Source organism: Oryzias melastigma, linkage group LG21 (genome assembly GCF_002922805.2).
Source record: "Oryzias melastigma strain HK-1 linkage group LG21, ASM292280v2, whole genome shotgun sequence".
Taxonomy (NCBI): domain Eukaryota; kingdom Metazoa; phylum Chordata; class Actinopteri; order Beloniformes; family Adrianichthyidae; genus Oryzias; species Oryzias melastigma.
Window position 1 is genome coordinate 20156574 of NC_050532.1, and position 19534 is coordinate 20176107.

At 38.4% G+C, this 19534-nt stretch overlaps 1 protein-coding gene across 1 annotated transcript in view; it reads left to right on the forward strand.

The window, feature by feature from the left end:
• abcc4 (ATP-binding cassette, sub-family C (CFTR/MRP), member 4) overlaps window positions 1-19534 on the forward strand; it is a 46814-nt gene that overhangs the window by 17444 nt on the left and 9836 nt on the right. Inside the window, exons 20-26 of the mRNA XM_036209691.1 lie at window positions 1754-1833; window positions 10588-10738; window positions 11258-11377; window positions 12992-13102; window positions 13198-13298; window positions 14821-15012; window positions 17324-17479. Coding sequence (XP_036065584.1) covers window positions 1754-1833; window positions 10588-10738; window positions 11258-11377; window positions 12992-13102; window positions 13198-13298; window positions 14821-15012; window positions 17324-17479 — 911 coding nt within the window. The remainder of the gene's footprint in view (window positions 1-1753; window positions 1834-10587; window positions 10739-11257; window positions 11378-12991; window positions 13103-13197; window positions 13299-14820; window positions 15013-17323; window positions 17480-19534) is intronic.

Below are 19534 nucleotides of genomic sequence, written 5' to 3' on the forward strand. Positions count from 1 at the left end.
CTCCATCCGACTGTTGGCGACTAGATCCATGTAAGACCTCCTCATCCGAGCTGTCCGAATCTTGTTTCCCATCCTTATTGTACTGGTATTGTTAGGTTGGAGGTGTAAGGGGCTGTAAGTGTAAAAGTGTTGGTAAGGTGCTATTGATATGTTTTTAAATGTTTTTAGGTGGGATTTGAAGGTGAATATAGAGTCCAAGTTTCTAAGATCAGAGAGTTCCAGAGTCAGATTAGCATCTGAGTGTCCCTTGGACTGGTACCAGTTTGGTACCAACCTGGAGGGTGAGGACCCCTGATTTAACGGGAACAGCCTGCAGGTCAAAAAACGACGAATTGGGGACACCCAAAAGACGTCCATATATGACAAGTTTTGAGTGACAATGCGGTGTTAGAATACATACACACATGTGTGTGTATGCGTGTGTGTATGTGGATTATAACTGAGAGACATATAGGCATTGTTATGTATTTTCATTTTGTAGCTCTTCCGGTTATTTTCAAGTTTTATTTGTAATTCATTATTTATAAAACAATATCAAATAAATCATATTTAATGAAGTTGTCACATTTGTTTACTTTTTATCCCTACATAAATAAGGTAATTGTAATTTATTACATTAAAAAATGTATTGATTTACGACAAACAACGGGTCTTAAAGGAGCCCCGCTTCTAAAGTAACATACAGGTGGTTGAGCTGGAATTTACTGAAGACAGGACACAACTATAAGATATATAGGGCTCTGCATCTAAAAGTTTTTTGCTGATCACCACTGGCTCTGTGGAGAAATTGGGTGATGGGCCCTGAATTCTTCTCTTCTCCCTCTTCCCAGGCTCCCAGGGAGCCTCTTCCTGAAAGGGGCTGTCTCACTCTGTTACGTCAGATCGTGAGGACCCGCTCGGATTTCGTGGGTTTGGGAGGGGCTGTTGCTGGTAGCTCAGGTTTTTAGATGATTACTCAGAAATACGTAAACGAATCAAAGTACAGCTCTGGGGCTCTTTATAGTGAGGAATAAACAGTAAAATACACTTAAAAGCTCATAAAGTCATTTTTCATGGTATTGTCCCTTTGAATTTTATTCTAAATTGATATGATAAAATAATTTTTTTTCAAAGTAAAAAAGTTTCAAAGACAAATCCATTTGTCCATTGAATATGTTACAGGAAGCTAATTGTACAAATACGTTTTTTAACTTTGTGTCTGACTTGACAAATGGAAGACAAATCCATCAACCCTGTGTCAGAGATAAACAGTGATTCACTTGTTAGACTGACGCGCTGCTTCTCTCCACGTTGTCTTTTTGTCTTTGAGTGTTGCAGCTTTTCTCAGGGTCAGAGATGATAAAAGCTCCTCTTTCTTGCTTCTGCTTTAGAAGAAGTCCCTTGAGGATCAGCTGTGACTGAAGCTGCAGTGAACAGTGTGACACAGCAGCTGGCCTGTAGCCTTAAGTGTGGTGGGTCAGAAGAAGAGATCACGGTTACTAAATGAATGGTACCGTAGGGCCACCTGCAGACTGTAACAATAAACACTTGAGCGGTTTGGAGGTGACTCAGAGAAACACACTGCACAAAGCTTTTTGTTTTTTTGTTTGTGAACAAAAGATTTTCTTATTTCTCAAATTGTGTACAAATGGAGTCCTAGATTCATTGTTATATCTTTACTGACAAGTGTTTTCTTTTTCATTGCTAAGGCTTTGTTGAATTACTGAGGACTTTCTTTTGTCAAAAAATAATCTTTTTCTTTGCTGTTTCTCAGGAAGAATCCTCAACAGGTTTTCTAAGGACATCGGTTACCTGGACTCCCTGCTTCCATGGACGTTTGTGGACTTCACCCAGGTGAGTCTCACCTCGGCAGGTTTGGTGGCTGGCGCTGCAGCATAGGGAGGCCATTTCATGCCTGGCTAAACCTGCTTTGTGGTCCGGGTCCCCTAATCTGGAAACAATTACTGTAGGATTACCCGCCAGCGCGGCCCAGTGCCTGCACAGATTTAATAAAAGTGTTCACATAGACTGAGGGCGTGGCTCTCCCAGTGTGACACAACAAAAGTCTTCAGAGAACATGTATGGAGACTAAAAGTATTTGGGAGAAAGAAGGGCACTGGAGAAGAATTAAAGCCGCACGATGGTGGAAAACAGACAGAAGGACGCAACAAGGACGGTGTGTTGTGAGGCAGAGAGAAAGCAGCTGGAGCAATGTGAGGATGTGGTTGATGGGGCAAGTTTTGGAGGGGGTGGGTGGGTCAGAGCACTTTTCCCTCTCAGTCCAATTGGTCTTACCGGCCCAGTCGCCCAGGGCCACCCCAGTGGAGAGCCCGGTTAGGTTACAAACTGCCACCCTGCCATCTCCCACGAAAGCCTGCAGAGATGAGCCACCTAGCGCCACAAAGAGGGGAATGTTTGCTAGACAATTCGAGGTAGAGGAGCAGGCGTGGCTCCTTGGTTTGGGCTAAAGAATAGAACAAAGGCAAGCTGAAAATGAATCCCCCCTCCACAATGCCTGAGTGATGTTTGTGGCAGATACCCATCTCACCGTAGACAAAAGCCATCTTAAATGCTGAAAGCACAAAGGATCATACACACAAAAGCTTTTTGTTTGCAATAGTTTCCCCGGTTTTGATAAGAAGTATACGTGAAAAATAGAACTTTCTCAAGTTGTCGAACATACTAAAAGTGTATCCTGCTCCTCGTCTGCTTGCTCTTGTCACACCAAAGTTTAACGTCTTTGCTTCAGGCTTTCAGAAAAAGAAAAAAGTCATATAAATGGTGGGTTGCTGGTTAAAAACCATGATGGGATATGTAAAGCGTGCTTTGTGTCAGATTGTCTTTTGCTGCAGTTGGGGGTGGGAGCTGGACAACGGTGGCATCTGTGGACAAAGCGGTTTTGTTTGCGGCGCTCTCTTTTCTTGTTTGCAGGTGTCTTTCATAGAGCGGTCCTTAATGCTTCCAGGAAGGAAGATTTGAACTCTTTTTATTGGAGTATTAGTAACTCAGAAAAGCTGTTGATCTCCGCCATTGTTGCTCACTCGCAGAGGGACGTTTCCCCATAATCATTGTTTAAATGGTTGTCAGGGGGGAATAAAGTGAAAGTTCATAAACAAAGCCCTAACTGGTTTATCTCTCACTATGGAGAGAGGGTGCCTCTGTGCAGGGATTTGTGCCTGAGCCTCCCCTTTTATGGCAGAGTAAGCACTTCACAGCTCTTCAGCACTGCCCCCATACCCACCAAACAAGGGGATTCCCTCAAGCTGATGGAACCTGGTTACACCCCGTAGCCCTTTTGTTTCACAAGTCTCATTTAGTAGTAATTTAGCGTATTGGGGGTAAAAGAAAGACTCTTTTCTGTCCTCTCTTTATGGTCGGGAGACAAAGGCATAAATGTCGATTAAAAACACCTCAGGCTTTAGGGGCTGTCAGCTTTTGTTTGGACTTGACCTTTAAATCCCGGGTTGCCGTGATTTTTGTAGAGAGGGCAGAGTAGATGGGAAAGATAATATGGGGTGAGACCAGAGGTCTTTCACCAGTTTCCGTGTGAAGACTCTCGACCAAGTGATACCACTAAGTGTGGGGTCTTGTGTTAAATTTATGGCTAAAGTTTCTTTAATGAAAATGTTTGGGAAAATTCTAGTTTAAAGCCTCACTCCAATTATATTTAGATATTTTTTAAAAGTGGTATTTTAATTACGATTGTATTGTTTTCAGACAAAATCCAGAAATCTTAGCCATTTCCTAGAACATAGTTTCTGCAAGGTGACAGGAGTTCATTAGAAATTTGAGTCGAGGGCAAGACTGTAAGCCTGCCCTCATTTCCCAACATCGCTTTTTCCAACAGCATTTTTTTTTGCTTACACTTGATTCACAATATTAAATAAAAAATAACTAATTTAGCTTAATTTTCTTTATATATCTCCCCTATTATGAGAAAAATGCCACAAGAATGTGTCAAAAACTCAATTTTTATTTGATTTTTTATTGATCTTTAAGTTACATTTTTATAAATCTCAACAAATGCTAGCCTTAGCCTCAAGAATTTATTCCAATAGATTTTTTTGTCAAAAAATATGGATCATATATGCAAGGAATACAAAATATTGCACTCTAAAATTACAGATGATTTAACATCATAATGTGCTTTACTTCATGGCTGTTTGTTCATACAGCTAAGTGCTCAGAAATGCAATTTGTTTTCTTCATGTAGGCCTATGTCGTCCATCATAAGAAAAATGCTACAAGGAAATGTTAAAAACACCTAAAACTTGTTTTTTTTTGGAGTCGATCTTTAGGTTTTCTTTCATTAACATTGTATAAATCCCCACAAATGCTAGCCTGCATTTCAAGAGTTTATAGCTAAATATTTTTTAAGCTGTATATATGCATATACTGGGAATAAAAACTGATTTCAAACAAAAAATAACAGATGATTTTATAGTATAATATGCTTTACTTCATGACTGCTTGGTCATATGAGTAGTGCTGATGTAACAATGAGAGCTATAGCATTTCATAAAGTCTGTGCTTTTGTCATGAATTGATGAACCCAAATGTATAGTCTTAATCTGAATTCTTCCCATACGGCTTCTCCCTACCCTTACTTTTAGCCCTCCAAAAGGAGAGTTATGGAAAAATAGTGTCTTCAAATTCGGATGTTACTCTCACTCGATGACATCATCAATAATCACCATTCAGCTACGTTAGCGCAGAGCTGCTAGCGATCGGAAATACATAACATTGGTTTTATAACTTTAAATGGTCATTTTAAAACAACAAGTCATCACTTACATTTAAGTGTAAGCTTCTGAGGTTTAGAGCACTCCCATGTGAAGAAATCTGCTTCTTCGCAGCCCAGCGCAACCCATTTCCCTTCAAATACCCCTACTATTGGAGGGTGAAGGAGAAGAATTCAGATTTGGGCATAGAATTGTGAAGACAAGGAAAATGTAATAAATAATGTGTAACAAAATAATATGAATATAATACTTTTTTTGTTTTAGTTTTTGCTTTGTTCATGTTCTGGTCGAGTTATGACCCATATTCAGGTTCTTTTTTTGAAGTGACACCAGGTTTCAATTAATAATCAACTCAGCTGGTTTGAGTCCAACTGATTTTTTTCTTTCCCGTTTTGTTATGGCACTTTTTGCACTTTTAATTTTGTATTTTGACATTTTTAACTTGCTTAAGCTTATTTATTAGATTTAGATTACCCTAAGAAATCCTAAAAATGGGTCATAACCTGAACAGAACATAAACAAAAAAAAAAAAACTAGAGAAAAAAAAGCACCAATAATCATTACTTTTTTATTAGTTTAAAACAAAATGTTGAAAATTGATTGGTTTGGGGCAGCACAAAGTTCAAAAACATCCTGTTTGTGCATTTTTTAAAACAATCCTATTCATTTGCACAATGACATGTTTGAAGTGGCTCCGAAAGGTTGTAAATCTCATTGTAAGTCTAGTTCTGTCTCATCCCCATAAACCGGATTGGACATTTTATAAAAATGTCACAACTGGTGAACTCGAGTAGCTGCTCAGCAGTACCACACATGGTCATTTGATGGCGAGCCTCGGCCAGCAAACGCTGTGTGTATGTGTGGTCTCCCATGATGCTGCGGTCCAGCACCTCAGCCACTCTGACTCAGACAAGCAGGCCAAGCTCTAGGCCCTTTGAGCCTGGGAAATTACATAACAAAGTCCCAATCTAATCTAGAATCTTGCATCATGTCACAAAGAGGAGGACTTTGGTGCTCTGTGACTTTTGTATGTGAGAATGGCTGTTTATTGTGTGTATCTGAAAATGTTTTTGTTGTTCTGTTGTTTTGGGGGAGAATAAAGCTGTATGAATGAATTTGCTGGACGCGAGTGATTTATGGTGGAGAGGGACGGAGGAGGGAGACGGCATTTCAAAGCCTTTCTCTTATTTCTAAAATGGGGTTGGAAATCAACAGCTTGACTGAGCCCAAATAAGTGACTTCTTTTACCTTTTCACAGCACACAAAGGCCTAATCCTGGAACTACTTGAGCCACCAATGTAGACAGCGACTGAGACCACCACAGTATGTGTCAGACCCTCCTCAATGCACACAAAACACATTGACTGCGGCTTTATGAAGTGAAAATGTCCCAGAAAAGGAAAATGTGAAGGTGTCCACAGTCATTTCTCCCAAAGAAAAGCCCCTGCATCTGGGCATTTAATGCTAAAATAAAGCCCAAACACAGACTAGAATGGACTGGGTCACTTCCATTGTTCCTGAGCCCAAGTGGAACAGGCCTGTTTTGTTTCAGTACCACTGACCCCTACGACTTATTGTGAAACTCAGTCACAAAAAGTGCTGGCTAAAAGAAAAAAAAAAAGTCTAACGATGACTGAGGAATTCTTTGAGGAATTTTCTGCCCTCATTTCCTGTTTTGTTTGCACTTTTTTATTTTTACCAGTGGCAAATATTGCACACTGTCAGTAAATAAAGGGAGGATGAAAAACCGGGTTGTAAAAAAAGAAAAAAAAAAGAAAAAAAACGCATAATGATTTCTTGTGTCTGGAGGGATGTTTAATTAAAGGGAAGTGTTTATTTTCTGCTGTGGAACAACAGTCGCTATCGTTGCCGAACACAAATATAGCAATTAACTTCAATTTTCTTCATTTATTTGGACATCAAAGGGCTGATATGATCATTGAAAAAATAAAGCAATTAGGGTCAGAAGAGATCTGAATGGTCTTTGGACACGGCAGCGCGCCCAGTTCGCCTGAATAACTGAATCGCATGCGTGCGGTAGCTTTCTTTACTTGCTAAAGAGCTATTAGCTGTAATTCTTTATTTAAACTGTTTGTATACAAAACCTTTCATCCCTTTATCCACTTTTATGTACAGCGGGATGTGGCTTTGGGAGTTTTCTGTTCCTGTGTGGTTTCATGGGAGATATGGATGTGGTTTGAGGGGCTAAGGTTTATGCTTGTAGGATGACTTATCAGTCATCTGTGTGCAGTGTGGGTGGGGGCCACGGTGTCTCCGATTCTGACACGATAAGCGCCAAACCACGCAAACGGATCACATCAAACAGTGTCCTGGCGACAGCGGGCCCCGGGGAGCAGGAGGAGGCAAGACCTCTATCTAACGGTTCCTGTTGCTCCGCTGTCCTCTCACGTGACCCCCGCCGTCAGATAAGCCAGACCCTTCGTGGCCGCTGGTGAAACGGGCCTCAATTAGAATTCAGATGAAGCGACCGGCAGCTGTGTGAATGAGCAGTGTCAACATGTCATCCAATCATCATCTGGGGAGAGAAAGAGAAAAAAAGTTTACACGATAAGACATTTGTTCAGTTAATGTTTGATCCCCTGAAGGGAAGGCTGGATATCATGCAGGAGTGGTCTGTGTGCCATCAGCTCACTTTGCAGTCTGCTAGCCTTACATCAAGGCTAAGATTGAAACTTATGTACTGTGAAATTCTCAGGATCAGTTGTGCTTAGTAGCTTTGACTCACTGTCTGATTGTGTGGACTCCATCACAGCGATGCTTAGACTCGTAATTCCTCTCTTATCTGAACTACAAATGGATTCCAGTGGCTTTTCATCATAAAAACGCAGCAAAAGTGATCAAGCTTAAACGTGTGCTTAAATGGCAGATAGCATCTGCAATTTAGATGCTAAATTAAATGTTTGTCTCTCTAGGTTGGTCTGGAACCAGTGGAGGTGGCGGTTTGATCCTCATCTGCACTTTTTTGTCATTCGTGTCTCTAATTTCAGGCTCTGGGGTATTCAGTCAATATTTTTAAGAGTGAACTAGCTTTGATGTCCAAATTTTTAATGAATCTAGTGATTTTTGACTAAACTATCAAAAGGCATTAGTAATGGAAATGCTTGTTCCTCTTTTACAAGCATGAAAAATGATAATAATGTAAACTAAACACCACTTAGGGAATGAGTTGTTATTTGACAAAAAATTAAGTTTTTAAACCAGCCCTTATTTTTGTTATTTAATTCAAACCATACCATAGATCTTCGACCGTTTACGTTATTGTCAATTTCCCGATTCTGAGACTGAGAAAAGCGTTTTTTTCCTATCGCATCGCACTGTTATGCACTTTTTGAATGTAAAGTGTTGCATGACGCAGCAAAACCACTTTTCTCCCATAGACCGTAAATAAAAATGGACGAAGCCGGCTGAACCCATAAAAAGGTCTTACCTCTGGCTCCAGTGAAATGAAGCCAACTCAGTCGTCTTTTTACCACGATACGGGCGCCGCCACTTGGAGACAGACAACATAATTGGTCCGAGTTAGTCTGAGTAACGTTTCTAGGGCAACTACTGTCACAAATCATGATGATTTTCCCAACACTTGTTGGGAGTCCACACCCCTTCCACTGAAAGCACCCCTCAAACATTGGAGGCGGGGCCAGCGGGCACCACATGCTTTTACTGAGGCATCTGATTGGTCAGTTTATCACTTGAATAAGTTGTGATAAAGAAAATATATCATGAAAAAAAAATCTGATTAACAAGAAAATGTTAAAAATATATCAGAGCAAGAATGGTTATTCTTACAAATAGAATGACTTAGTAATAGTTGTTTATTTCTCCTAAAAGTCTATGGGATTTTGGCAGATTGGAACCAGCATGTACTTCCTGTTTGGAACACGAGCATGAAGGGTCATATATTCATATCCAAATCAGCTGATTTACAGATATTCCATAAACACCTCACTGTTGTGCAGTGCTGCATATCAGCACAAGGCTGCAATTTTTCTGCTGTATTTTAATTTCTCAAACGCTTGAAGAGTCACAGTTGAAGAATGGCAACACTGGAGCCAAAGCTCTGAGCGTTGTAGATTAAAAAAATGTAAAGTGTACATCAGCTCCATTGTGTAACTTAGATACATTATTGTCCTTAAGTCTTAACTTTTGGCATTTACAAGTCATTTTGCTTTGTTTGTAAGTTGCAATGCAAAAAAGTATAATAGAATAATGCGACACATCTGAAACAAGACAGTCCTCCACTGATCAAATTCATCAAAAACATGCAAAAAAGATAAAAATGTGAATATTTCTGATGCTGCAACACAGGTACAGATATAATCCTTAATTTCTTCATCCTAAAGCTTCTATCATGTAGTTTGTACTCTAAATATTTACTTGAAGGTGACTGAAATGGGACAATATATCCCCTCTTTTACATTTTTTTACTGAACATTTGTCATACTGTATATCAAACAGTTATTCTAAAACAGGCCTCGAGTGCCGCAGTATCTGCACGGTTTTCAGACATTCAAGCCTTACTCATGACTGATTACCTGGATCAGGTATTTCCAGCCAATTAAAAGAGGCCAAAGCAGGGGATGCTCTAAAACAGGCAGGAATGTGGCACTTGGGGCCTGGAGTTGCCTATCCCTGTTCTAAAGTGTTAATTTGGAGTGAGTGTGTGGCCCTGACATGGTGCCCAAAGTGAATATATACGTCACCCTGGATGGGATAGGCTCCAGCAACCACCCTGACCCTTTTCAGGGCTAAAAAGGGAATGGAAAATGGATTAATTAAATATTAGATTCTGCATACATAATCAATTATGTTTAGTTATTTTCTTATCAATGTTTTTTGGGGGGTAATTTAAACATAACTAGCTTATTAGAAAAATTAAGCCTTACTGACAAAATGATAAAACATTTTTTTTTTGTATTTTTAAAATAAAGAGTCAATGATCTAAAGTAGATTTATTTTTCTAAATGCAAATTATTATGAATCATAACGATCATCTAGATTTTATTGCATTGGAATATCATTTTATTAGACGGTTACAAGTAAAACTACATTTACATGTGTGCAGTACTTTCTAAATTCTTTAATTTATTGAGGCTATTTTTTATGAGTAACATCTACACCAAAACTGTGTTTCTTTATTATTTTCAAATGCAGTGTTTGATATTTGCTCAGTTAAACTATAAGCAAACACCAGCTACTTGATTATATGTTGGTTAGTATTACATATTGGTTAGTTTTGAAGCACTTCATTGTTGGTGGAGATAGTCAGCGGATCACTTACCAGCAGCTTATTCTGTTTTCAACATTACATTGCAGTGTGGGTGCTTTGATAGCCATCAGGCTCAGCCTGTTTAGGCAGCTCTTGTATCCTGGTTTAGATGTCTCACAGAGCCATTAACAAGGGTGATGAGTCACTGTGTTGTTGAGGCTTGTGTGGCGAGAGTGCGATGTATCAGACACCCACAGTGTGGTTCCCAGAGCTCTCTGCCAGTCACTGTGGCCGTGCGTGTTGGCTGGCTGCTCTGCCAGTGCGGCTTACAGGCCAGAGGTGTTGAAGGGAAAGCCAGAGAGAGCCGCAGATATGAGCTGCTGTGGCCAAGTGGTAAATTCTCACCTGCTACTAAGTGAGAATTAGCGCAGTGATCGTTTTCCTTTCACACTGTGAGTCACCTAAGTTCAGTCCCACAACCTGCTGTTACCTCTCCGATGGTCTCACACAAAAACATCTGAATGATTTTCTCCTCTTTACTCTGAAGAGCCGGGATGTTCTTTTACTCACAGTCACACCAGATGTTTTGGTAATTGCCTATTGGAGAATTTTACACTGACACCTGTTCTTTTCTTCCAGGTATTCCTCCAAGTCATTGGAGTGATTGCGGTTGCTGCCATTATCATCCCCTGGATTCTCATTCCCATTGTTCCTCTTCTTGGCGTCTTCCTGTTTCTACGTCACTACTTCCTGCAGACATCCAGGGATATAAAGCGCCTTGAGTCTACTAGTAAAGTCTTTGTTTTTCAGTCCTGTCCATTTCAGTTCATGTCCATTAATTGTTTAGAGACAAAAGTGGACCTCAGGAATGCTAATAGACTGCGAAAGAAAGCGTTCATTAGCATAAAGGGCTAGAGGTGGCAGCAACCTATGGGCTTGTCCACAGGCAGTTTCCTTTTAGAGATGAGAGTTCGTGACATTGCATTCAATAGGAAAAAATGCCAAGTGGAATGACAAGGCCAAAGCTCCTCTTTTCTTCTGAGCTTAAAGCCTAAATGCGCAATGACCAACAGGTTCCATTATCTCCCTGAACAAAAGCTCTGTTCAGAAGCTGAAAGAACTCATTCAGGTTTTGTCAGTGACTTTTCCAACTATAATAAGCAGAAACAAAAGATGAAAAATGCAACCTTTCTCTTAAGAAAAATGAATAAATAATATGCCAAATGTGTGTTTAATAGAGTTCACTTGCAGAATAATAAAACACTTTTTTTAAATTTTACTAATTAGGATTCTCTCTTTTTCCTTAAAGCTCGTAGTCCTGTTTTCTCCCATCTCTCCTCGTCGTTACAAGGCTTGAGCACCATCCGTGCTTTCAGGGTCCAAGAGAAGTTTCTGCAAATGTTTGATGAGTATCAAGATCTCCATTCAGGTTTGTTAAAAAAATAAATATATATTTATTTTTGCTGTCTGTAGGAAAACAAACTCTTTGTTGTCTGCTGTATTTTCTCACACTTGTACGGTAACGATGAGAAAGAACCACTCTTATTCAATGGTGCCTTCCTACTGGGCTGTTTACTTTATGCCAGAAACCAAAGACTATCCACTTTCTTGAATAGTTTCCCTTTGCATGACAAAAGTAAAAACACACTCAAGTCAGGTGCAACACAAACAAGAAACTCTGAACTACTTTAGATTGGAGGTTTTGGTGTATTTGAAAGAAAACCCTGTTGCAGTTCAGCCACATTGTAAAAGCATTCAAATTATTCAGCAGACAAGAAGTAGGAGAGGTGGATCACAAAGTCCACTTCCTGTGACCTCCAAATAAAGGTCAGTGAACACATATGTCAAAGTGTAAACCACAGCAAAAGCAGAATATTGTCTTTAAAAAAGATATAGCAAAAGGTGTTTATCAGTAAACAGTTCTAATCAGATTTGTTAGGCCGAATCTGAATTGTTTCCCTACTCCTACGGCTTCTCCCTATCTCTAAATTCATCTCTCCAAATGGAAAGATACGTAAAAAATGGTGTCTTTAAATCAGAACGTTACTACCGCTCGATGACGTCTTGAATAGTTGCCGGTCATCTACGTTGGCTGCCAGAACTCGAAAAATGCTGGCATCTGTAAATGTAAATTCTTCTGCTTCAGATCACACCCATATGTAGAATTGTATTATTACCAGTGGAGAAAATATATCCCTATGCATATCCCTAAGATGCAATAAAAAAAAAAAAACACTTTCGGACACCACTACAGCTACAGTTGGAGCCAGAGGGATAGGGAAGCAATTTGGATTTCTCCTTGGTCTTCTTTTTTTTAATTTTGTTTCTATTACCCTATGTTTATCACTCTATAAATTATATGCCTTATATTTGGAATAATTCCGGTTGTGTAGTTGTAAACAAGGTTTGATGTTATTGTGAATATGCTAACGCGGCTAACGTGTAACAGTATAGGATTTTGCTTTTTTATACGTGTTACTAACAAGTTTGGAAGTAAGCGTTGCCACAGTAACATTTGTTTAGGGGCATTAGTCTATTTTTAAACGAGTTGCAAACAAGGCTGGGAATTCAAATATTGCTAACGCAGCTAACGCTTCTCTGTTAACACAGCTAACAAAGACAGATGATCTTTGATGACTCTTGTCTCCCTTCATGCGCGCTTTGGTTCAGTGCGTCCTACACATGACACAAGTTTGATAATGAACCATTCATTGATGGTGCGCCTTATATGACGGAAAATACAGCAAGTTTTGTGTAAGGCAAATTATCGAAAACAGACTGGATTGATCTATTTCAGCCTGTTTTGCTTATAAGTGTGAAAGCTAATCAAGCCAAAATAAAGGTGGAAAAGCTTTAGAATCCATTAGAATCAAACTGAAGATTTTTTTTCTATGAATGTCTGTCATAAATCACAGATGCTTGAAAATATATATATATTAACCAAAAATGCTTTGACTATATAGAAAATATATTTGTAAAAGCATTCATATATATATTTTTTTTGTTTAAGGATTTGACATGTTCATTTCTTGTCTGTTATCAGAAGCCTGGTTCTTATTCCTGACTACTTCTCGCTGGTTTGCGGTGCGCCTGGACGGCATATGTTCAGTGTTTGTCACCATTACAGCTTTTGGCTGTCTCTACCTCAAAGAGGGTACTGTATGCTCACATGTAAACCATCACTGACATTTGAGAAGTTTCCAAAATAAAAAGGTTTTCTTGATTTAAAGTTCCCGTCTGATGTTGCAGATCTAGAACCAGGTGCAGTGGGTCTGGCTCTGTCTTATGCTGTTACGCTCACAGGAATGTTCCAGTGGGGCGTCAGACAGAGTGCAGAGATAGAGAACATGGTGAGAACACTCACAGTGATGCTCTCAAGCATGTTGGTCCAACACCCATCACCAAACGTTTTGTTTGTTAAGGCAGTTTTAATGAATTACAACTGTTTTTGCATAATTTCCTGGTCATTTGGTTTAATTTGTGACTATTGTGTTAGTTAGAAGACCCAAACGTTGGGTCCAAAGAGCTCCACAGAACCTGGACAGGACAAGACAAACTTTACAATCATTCAGAAAAACCAAAAACAGAAAATAAGACTAAAGCATAACAAGAAAATATCAATGAAGAATCAAGAAAATGGACAAGCAAAGATCTGATTAGACTCACTGAAAGGCAGTACAGCTGTGAGAATTAATGAATACATTTGACACAAAACCAAAAAATCTCATTTTTTTGTCTGACTGATTTGTTCAATCTTTTTTACAATTTTTCCAATTTGTCATTTATTTATAAAATACCAAACTCATAATTAGTTTATCAAGGTGCTACACAAAAAAAAAAAACTATGAAAATGTGCTAAATTAATTACAGTTTTTATGATTCACTTCCTTTGAAAAATATTAGATCATCATATTCTAATTTAGCTTAGATCATTTGCATATTGTCCTGTAGTTATATTGTATTTTAGTATAGTCTCCCAAAGTGAGCAGCCAATGGGCAAATAGGAAAACTCCCTTCATATGAAATAAAAGGTAGAAAAGTTAAGCAAAACCAGCATCAGAAAGAACCAGATTGACACAGCAGATAGTACTCAATATAGTGGAACAAAATCTGATGGAAAAATTTGCAAATCCACCTTAAAACCAAAGCATCTTTCACCATTTTATATGCAGTTCTTTTTAGAATGTAGAAAAAAAAGCCAGAGAAAAAAGCCACCCAAGTACTGTTCCATTGTTCGACAGGTCGACATTTAAATTACATTTTTTTTGGATAATGAAATAACTTTTCATAAAAATAAGCAACTGTCAAATGAAACCTTTTTACTATGGACAGTTTTGAAGGCAGTTTTAATAAACTAGCTCATGGGCCTACAGTCAAAGAAATTTCAATTATTGTGTTAATTTAAAACAAAAGTAGAGCACAAAAACTGGCAGAACTTATGATTTCACAAGTAATAGTTCTTAGTTTTTATTAAATACTTCTGTATTTCTCTAAAATAGTAAATTCATACACTTTATATTCTGAATAAATTGTCAATAAACTCAAACAAACAGAAGCTGTTTTTGTGGTTTTTATTTATTTTCTTCTGTCTGATTATTCTTCATTATTTTACTCATAGCAGAAAATGAAACATGAATCTTTATTATTTTTACAGTAATAGATTAATAATCAATTTTAAGCAGCATATCTAGAATATTTTGGATCTATATTTTGGTTGTCTTAAAATAATTTTTGATCTTAAAGTGATAAAACTTTTCCTTTGGATGTTTGGTTTTTGTTTTATCCCGACACCTCAAATGATTTTACCTGTTAAATATAAGTATTATCTAAATAGGGTGTAGAAAAAGACCTGATCGCTGTGTGTCCCTGCAGATGACATCAGTGGAAAGAGTGGTTGAGTATGCAGAGCTGGAGAGTGAAGCACCATGGGATACGGACTTCCAGCCTCCTGATGAGTGGCCACAGACCGGCACCATCACCTTTGACAGAGTCAACTTCTCCTACGGCGCCAGTGAACCTCTGGTTCTGAAAGACCTGAGTGTTACCTTTGCATCCAGAGAAAAGGTTTTGTCTTCATCTCCACCTGTTCATGTTTACCTGGGCGTGCAGTCTGTGACTTTATATGCAGTCAGTGTCGAAGGGGTGGTGAGATTCCTTTAACGTGGCATTATTTCCAAATCAATTATTAAAAGGACATTGCATTGTGCTGCAGCATCTTCAGGACTATACCGTTTGTGATTCATGGAATACATATCATGTAATTAAGACTGTTCAAGTGGATCCATTTGGTTCCAATTTGCATTTTGAGTTACCTGACAGTGACAATTGTTTATGCAGTGAAAGAGAGAGGAGAAGCAGGGAGTGAGAGGAGCAAAAAGGAGAAAGAGGAAGGCAGGAAGAGATTGTTGGGGGTGATTGAGATTGTGTTTAATGCAGGGGGGTGTATTTTGCATGGTTATGGTTGGCCAGGGCGGCTGATTTCACAATGGATGAGTTGATAAGTAGCGAGGACCAAGCTCTGACAGCCCGTGGGAGGGAATTCTGCCCCAGGCTATGGGGGTAAAAGGTGGTGTGCATCCTGACATATCCTCTGACACTCTTACTTTCACCTAGTGGGTCTCATAATAATAATTCTGTTAAAAACGGTCTAGTAAAATATTCAATTCACATCCATTTCAAAGCAATACAAGCCAAAGAAAAATTAAAGTTAAGTACTTTAAAATAAAAAAAAATCAAATTATATCAGTTTACTTCAAATAATTTTATTGTGAAGAAATTTGTTTCAATGTATTTTTAAAGTTAATGATTTTTACAAAAAGGTGCCATTATTTAACCTTAGAAAATATTGTCATTTTGTCTGTGTTTTCATAAAATAGAAATTGTTATGCAACAAAAAATATATGTCAAAAGTGAAGATGGTAAGAATGACAATCGAGATTTGTTTCTATATTTTTAAGTGTAGAAAAAAAGTTTAATGGCATGTCTCAACCATCCCAAACCCAGTTCAATGGAACAAGTTGTTGCTAATCCAGTTTGCCTTTTTTATGGCGTAATTTTGCACACAGGGTCCCGCCGCTTTGCAGAACAGAAGCCACTTAGATTTTTCTGATGATATATGCTCAGCTTTTTAACAACATTTTCAAAACACAGAAATAAAATAAGAAAAAACATTTTTTTTGCCTTTTTAAATCATCAAGATCAGATAAGGTCTTCATTGTCTTCATTATCTTAAATTTCTCTCGATTGGTTTCTGTTTGGATTTTTTTACTTCTTTTTTCATCCTCTCAAATCAAACATTGTTTTAAACCAATATGTTTATATTTTTTGAATCACTTTAATTTCAAAATCTCAAGGAAACCCACATCCTACTTTTTTAAAATGCCAAAAGGTTTGCTGGTATCCTTTAAATTAAGATGACGTGAAAATCACACATTGACCAGGTAGCTGCAGTTTTACAACTGAGGTGTATACAAGTGTAGGGATGTTAGTGATTCTTTTGAAAAACAAATTTTGGAAGAATTAGTAAGATTATGGCCAATAAGGTTATATAACATTTAAAGAATAATTAAATGTGTTGTTGCACAATTGATGTCACATTTTGTGACAACAAAGTCCTTGTTTAACACATAGAATAGTGTTGTATGTTGGCCAAGCGTTACGTCTTTGACAACAAAAAGGTGAGCAACCAATCAATCCATGCCTGGCACAGCGTGCTGACAAAAAGTTTTCAGCAACTCGTGCAAAACGGACATTTTCAAAGCTCCAGTTGCTTAAGACAATGTGAAAAAAAAACTTGTAAACATTTTGCCACCTCTGTGTCTATGGAGACCCTAAACTTTGAGACCCACCACTATGGAAATTGTGCTTTTGTGATGGAGAACATATAAAAAAATTAAGCTTAAAACTGCATTTCTATTTCTAATATTGCTAGCTGTTTTTGTTGCACCGTTAAAGTCAGTTTGGGGTTGTGAGGGGCTGTAAGCTAGCAGGAGAGAGTGTAAGCAAAGGGATGATGGGATATCAGCAGGGGCGTACTTCCGTGCCAACAGTTGCACCCACATTTCAGTGGCTTAATTTCGGATAAATTCTTGTATGAAATATGTTCTAGATACAACATGTTTTTTTTTTAATTATTTTAAAAGGGCATAATCATAATTAAAGGACCACTGGGAATGCTTTTCAAAAACAGTTGGAGTGGAACTTTAGTCATAAATAAAGTTGTTTACTTTGCATGACATTTCTGTAAATAATAATAGTCTCACGCAAACATACTAGTTTTTTCAGTCCCATTGTCGTGATGGTCCCAACAAATGTTGTTGATTTTAAATCATACATACCAATGTAAATTGATCTAAATCCACATTTCTCCCTGTAGGTTGGCATTGTTGGGCGCACCGGCGCTGGTAAAAGCTCCCTGGTATCGGCTTTGTTCCGGCTCGTGGAACCTGAAGGAAAAATCAACATCGATGGCTTTCTGACTTCGGAGATTGGTCTACATCGTCTTCGGCAGAAAATGTCAATCATCCCACAGGTGCGTACCTTCACCTGACTAACAGAAGCAGGCACAAAGAAAGCTGGTTCTTCATAATCTATATGAATAGCTGACATCTTTACAAGTACAACGTTTCACTCTTTGTGGTAATTTTTAATTCTAACGCTGCTTAACTTTAGCTTTGATTGCTTTTGTGAGGTTGTGTGATTCCTCATGATGGAGAAACGACAGAAATGTCCCATGAATGATGTTAACAACTTCATGCTTTGGCAAGCTTTTTTATAAACACTTGGCTTTGAAAAAGAAAAAAAAAAAAAAACCCAAAACAAGTGAGGAGAATTATAGTTGCCACTATGGGGATTTCTGAAAGTGAGACAAACAGATGCCTTGAGACAGTTTAACTTTATTTCCGCTTGTTGAAACTGATACGGCATTAAGAAAATGCCAGCCCGAGGGTGAGTGTCAGAAGAGTGGAGGGAGGGGAAAAGACTCCCACGGCCTGAACTGTGAAGAGAGCAGTTCCCCATCCCTGACAGAGGATTAGCCATCTACCCCCCAAACATGGGAAAGCTGCTTAGAAGAAGTCTCCCCCATCCTTATAGTCAGAGTCCCGATGTACACCGCACTTAGCCCAAGTCTCAGATATTTCAAGGCTGCAGCCAAGTTGCCCGAGAAGAGTTTCATTAATGCTTGTCTGTAGATTTGATAGGTTTCTGGCACCGCTACTCCTGCAGATAAAGTTTAACTTCCTTGTCTTAACTAGTTAGAGATGGATTTTACGTATGTTTGATGAGATTTTGTTGACTCTTTCCGCCTCTCCTGGAGGGAGAAACTTGATAAAAGTGGCAGGTTAAATGTCAGAACTTTAATTGCACATAGGGCCTGGCAGTTTTCATTATGCAGGCAGCACTAAAAGAAGTTGAGTATTCTTTAAACTTATAGTATACGAGTTAAAAAGTGTCTAGACTTTAAATATTCTGCTGAAATCCTCTTTTATTCTTAGCCAAATGTCAGCAAAACAATGCCATGCAGTTAACTTTACTTTTTACATGCTTATTTTAAGTTAATAACCTTGCACGTTGAGATTTGATTGCGATGAGCTTATAATAGCATACAGTATTAAAAGAGATCAATTTCCGTTTCTTTTGATTTCCCAGGAATGAATTCTTATGACATGAATTCTAAGCAAACAGAGGGCTTAGAGTTGCTGGAGCACATAATCGGCCCATGGTGATGCTTGAAAGCACTTTTTTCCAACCTGACACAGAATCCTCAATTAAAGTGTGCCAGAAAACTAGTTTAAATTGGGACTTCAGTTGGCTTAATGACAATGTGGTATTTATGTGATAGAGGAATAGCTCATTGGAAGTGAAGAGGTGGAACATTTTGCTGAGGCACAGGTAGCAGGAATGAAGTTCTGAAAAGCTTTGTTATTCTGGATTGAAACTGAGCTTTTGGTGCAGAGTCTTCTGACCTGCTGATACCTTGAAATGGTGTTCTTATAACTAAGCTGTAGGAACTCTGTAAATGTGTGCTTCCAAATGCAAAAATGGATGCTGCGATTTAGCTGGTTTTCTATGTAGCTTTTCACAGTGGTGATTCTCTAACCTGTACGGGAGCACAATTGAATCCTAATGCTTAAAGCTACAGCCTTTTTGACCCATTTTGAAACAGGAATTTTTGCTTACTGTATATCAGAAGCTGCATTTCCATTGACTATAAAATTTTGTAAATGGGATTTGTAATTATAAATTTTCTAATGGAAATTAAAAAAACAACAACTTGCATTTATCGACAAAATGGTTTTGTGCTTGGAGAAGGTGGTTTTTATCACGCGGTTGAAATAGTTGGATTCACAGCTCTTCTGTAAAATAACCTACCACAGTTTCCCAAAATCACTCCCTCCGTAGCCGCTCCCACGTATCTTGCCGGTTCATGACCTGAATACAACGCCGACGTCTCCTTTGGTAGATGATGCTAGTGATGTGGCAGAAATGTAATGTTTCTGCTGTAAATCTGTAAAAGTATTGGTCACATCCGTCACCATGTATTGAGTAACTTATCGTGGGAGTTGGTTTGTGTTTATTCTCAAAA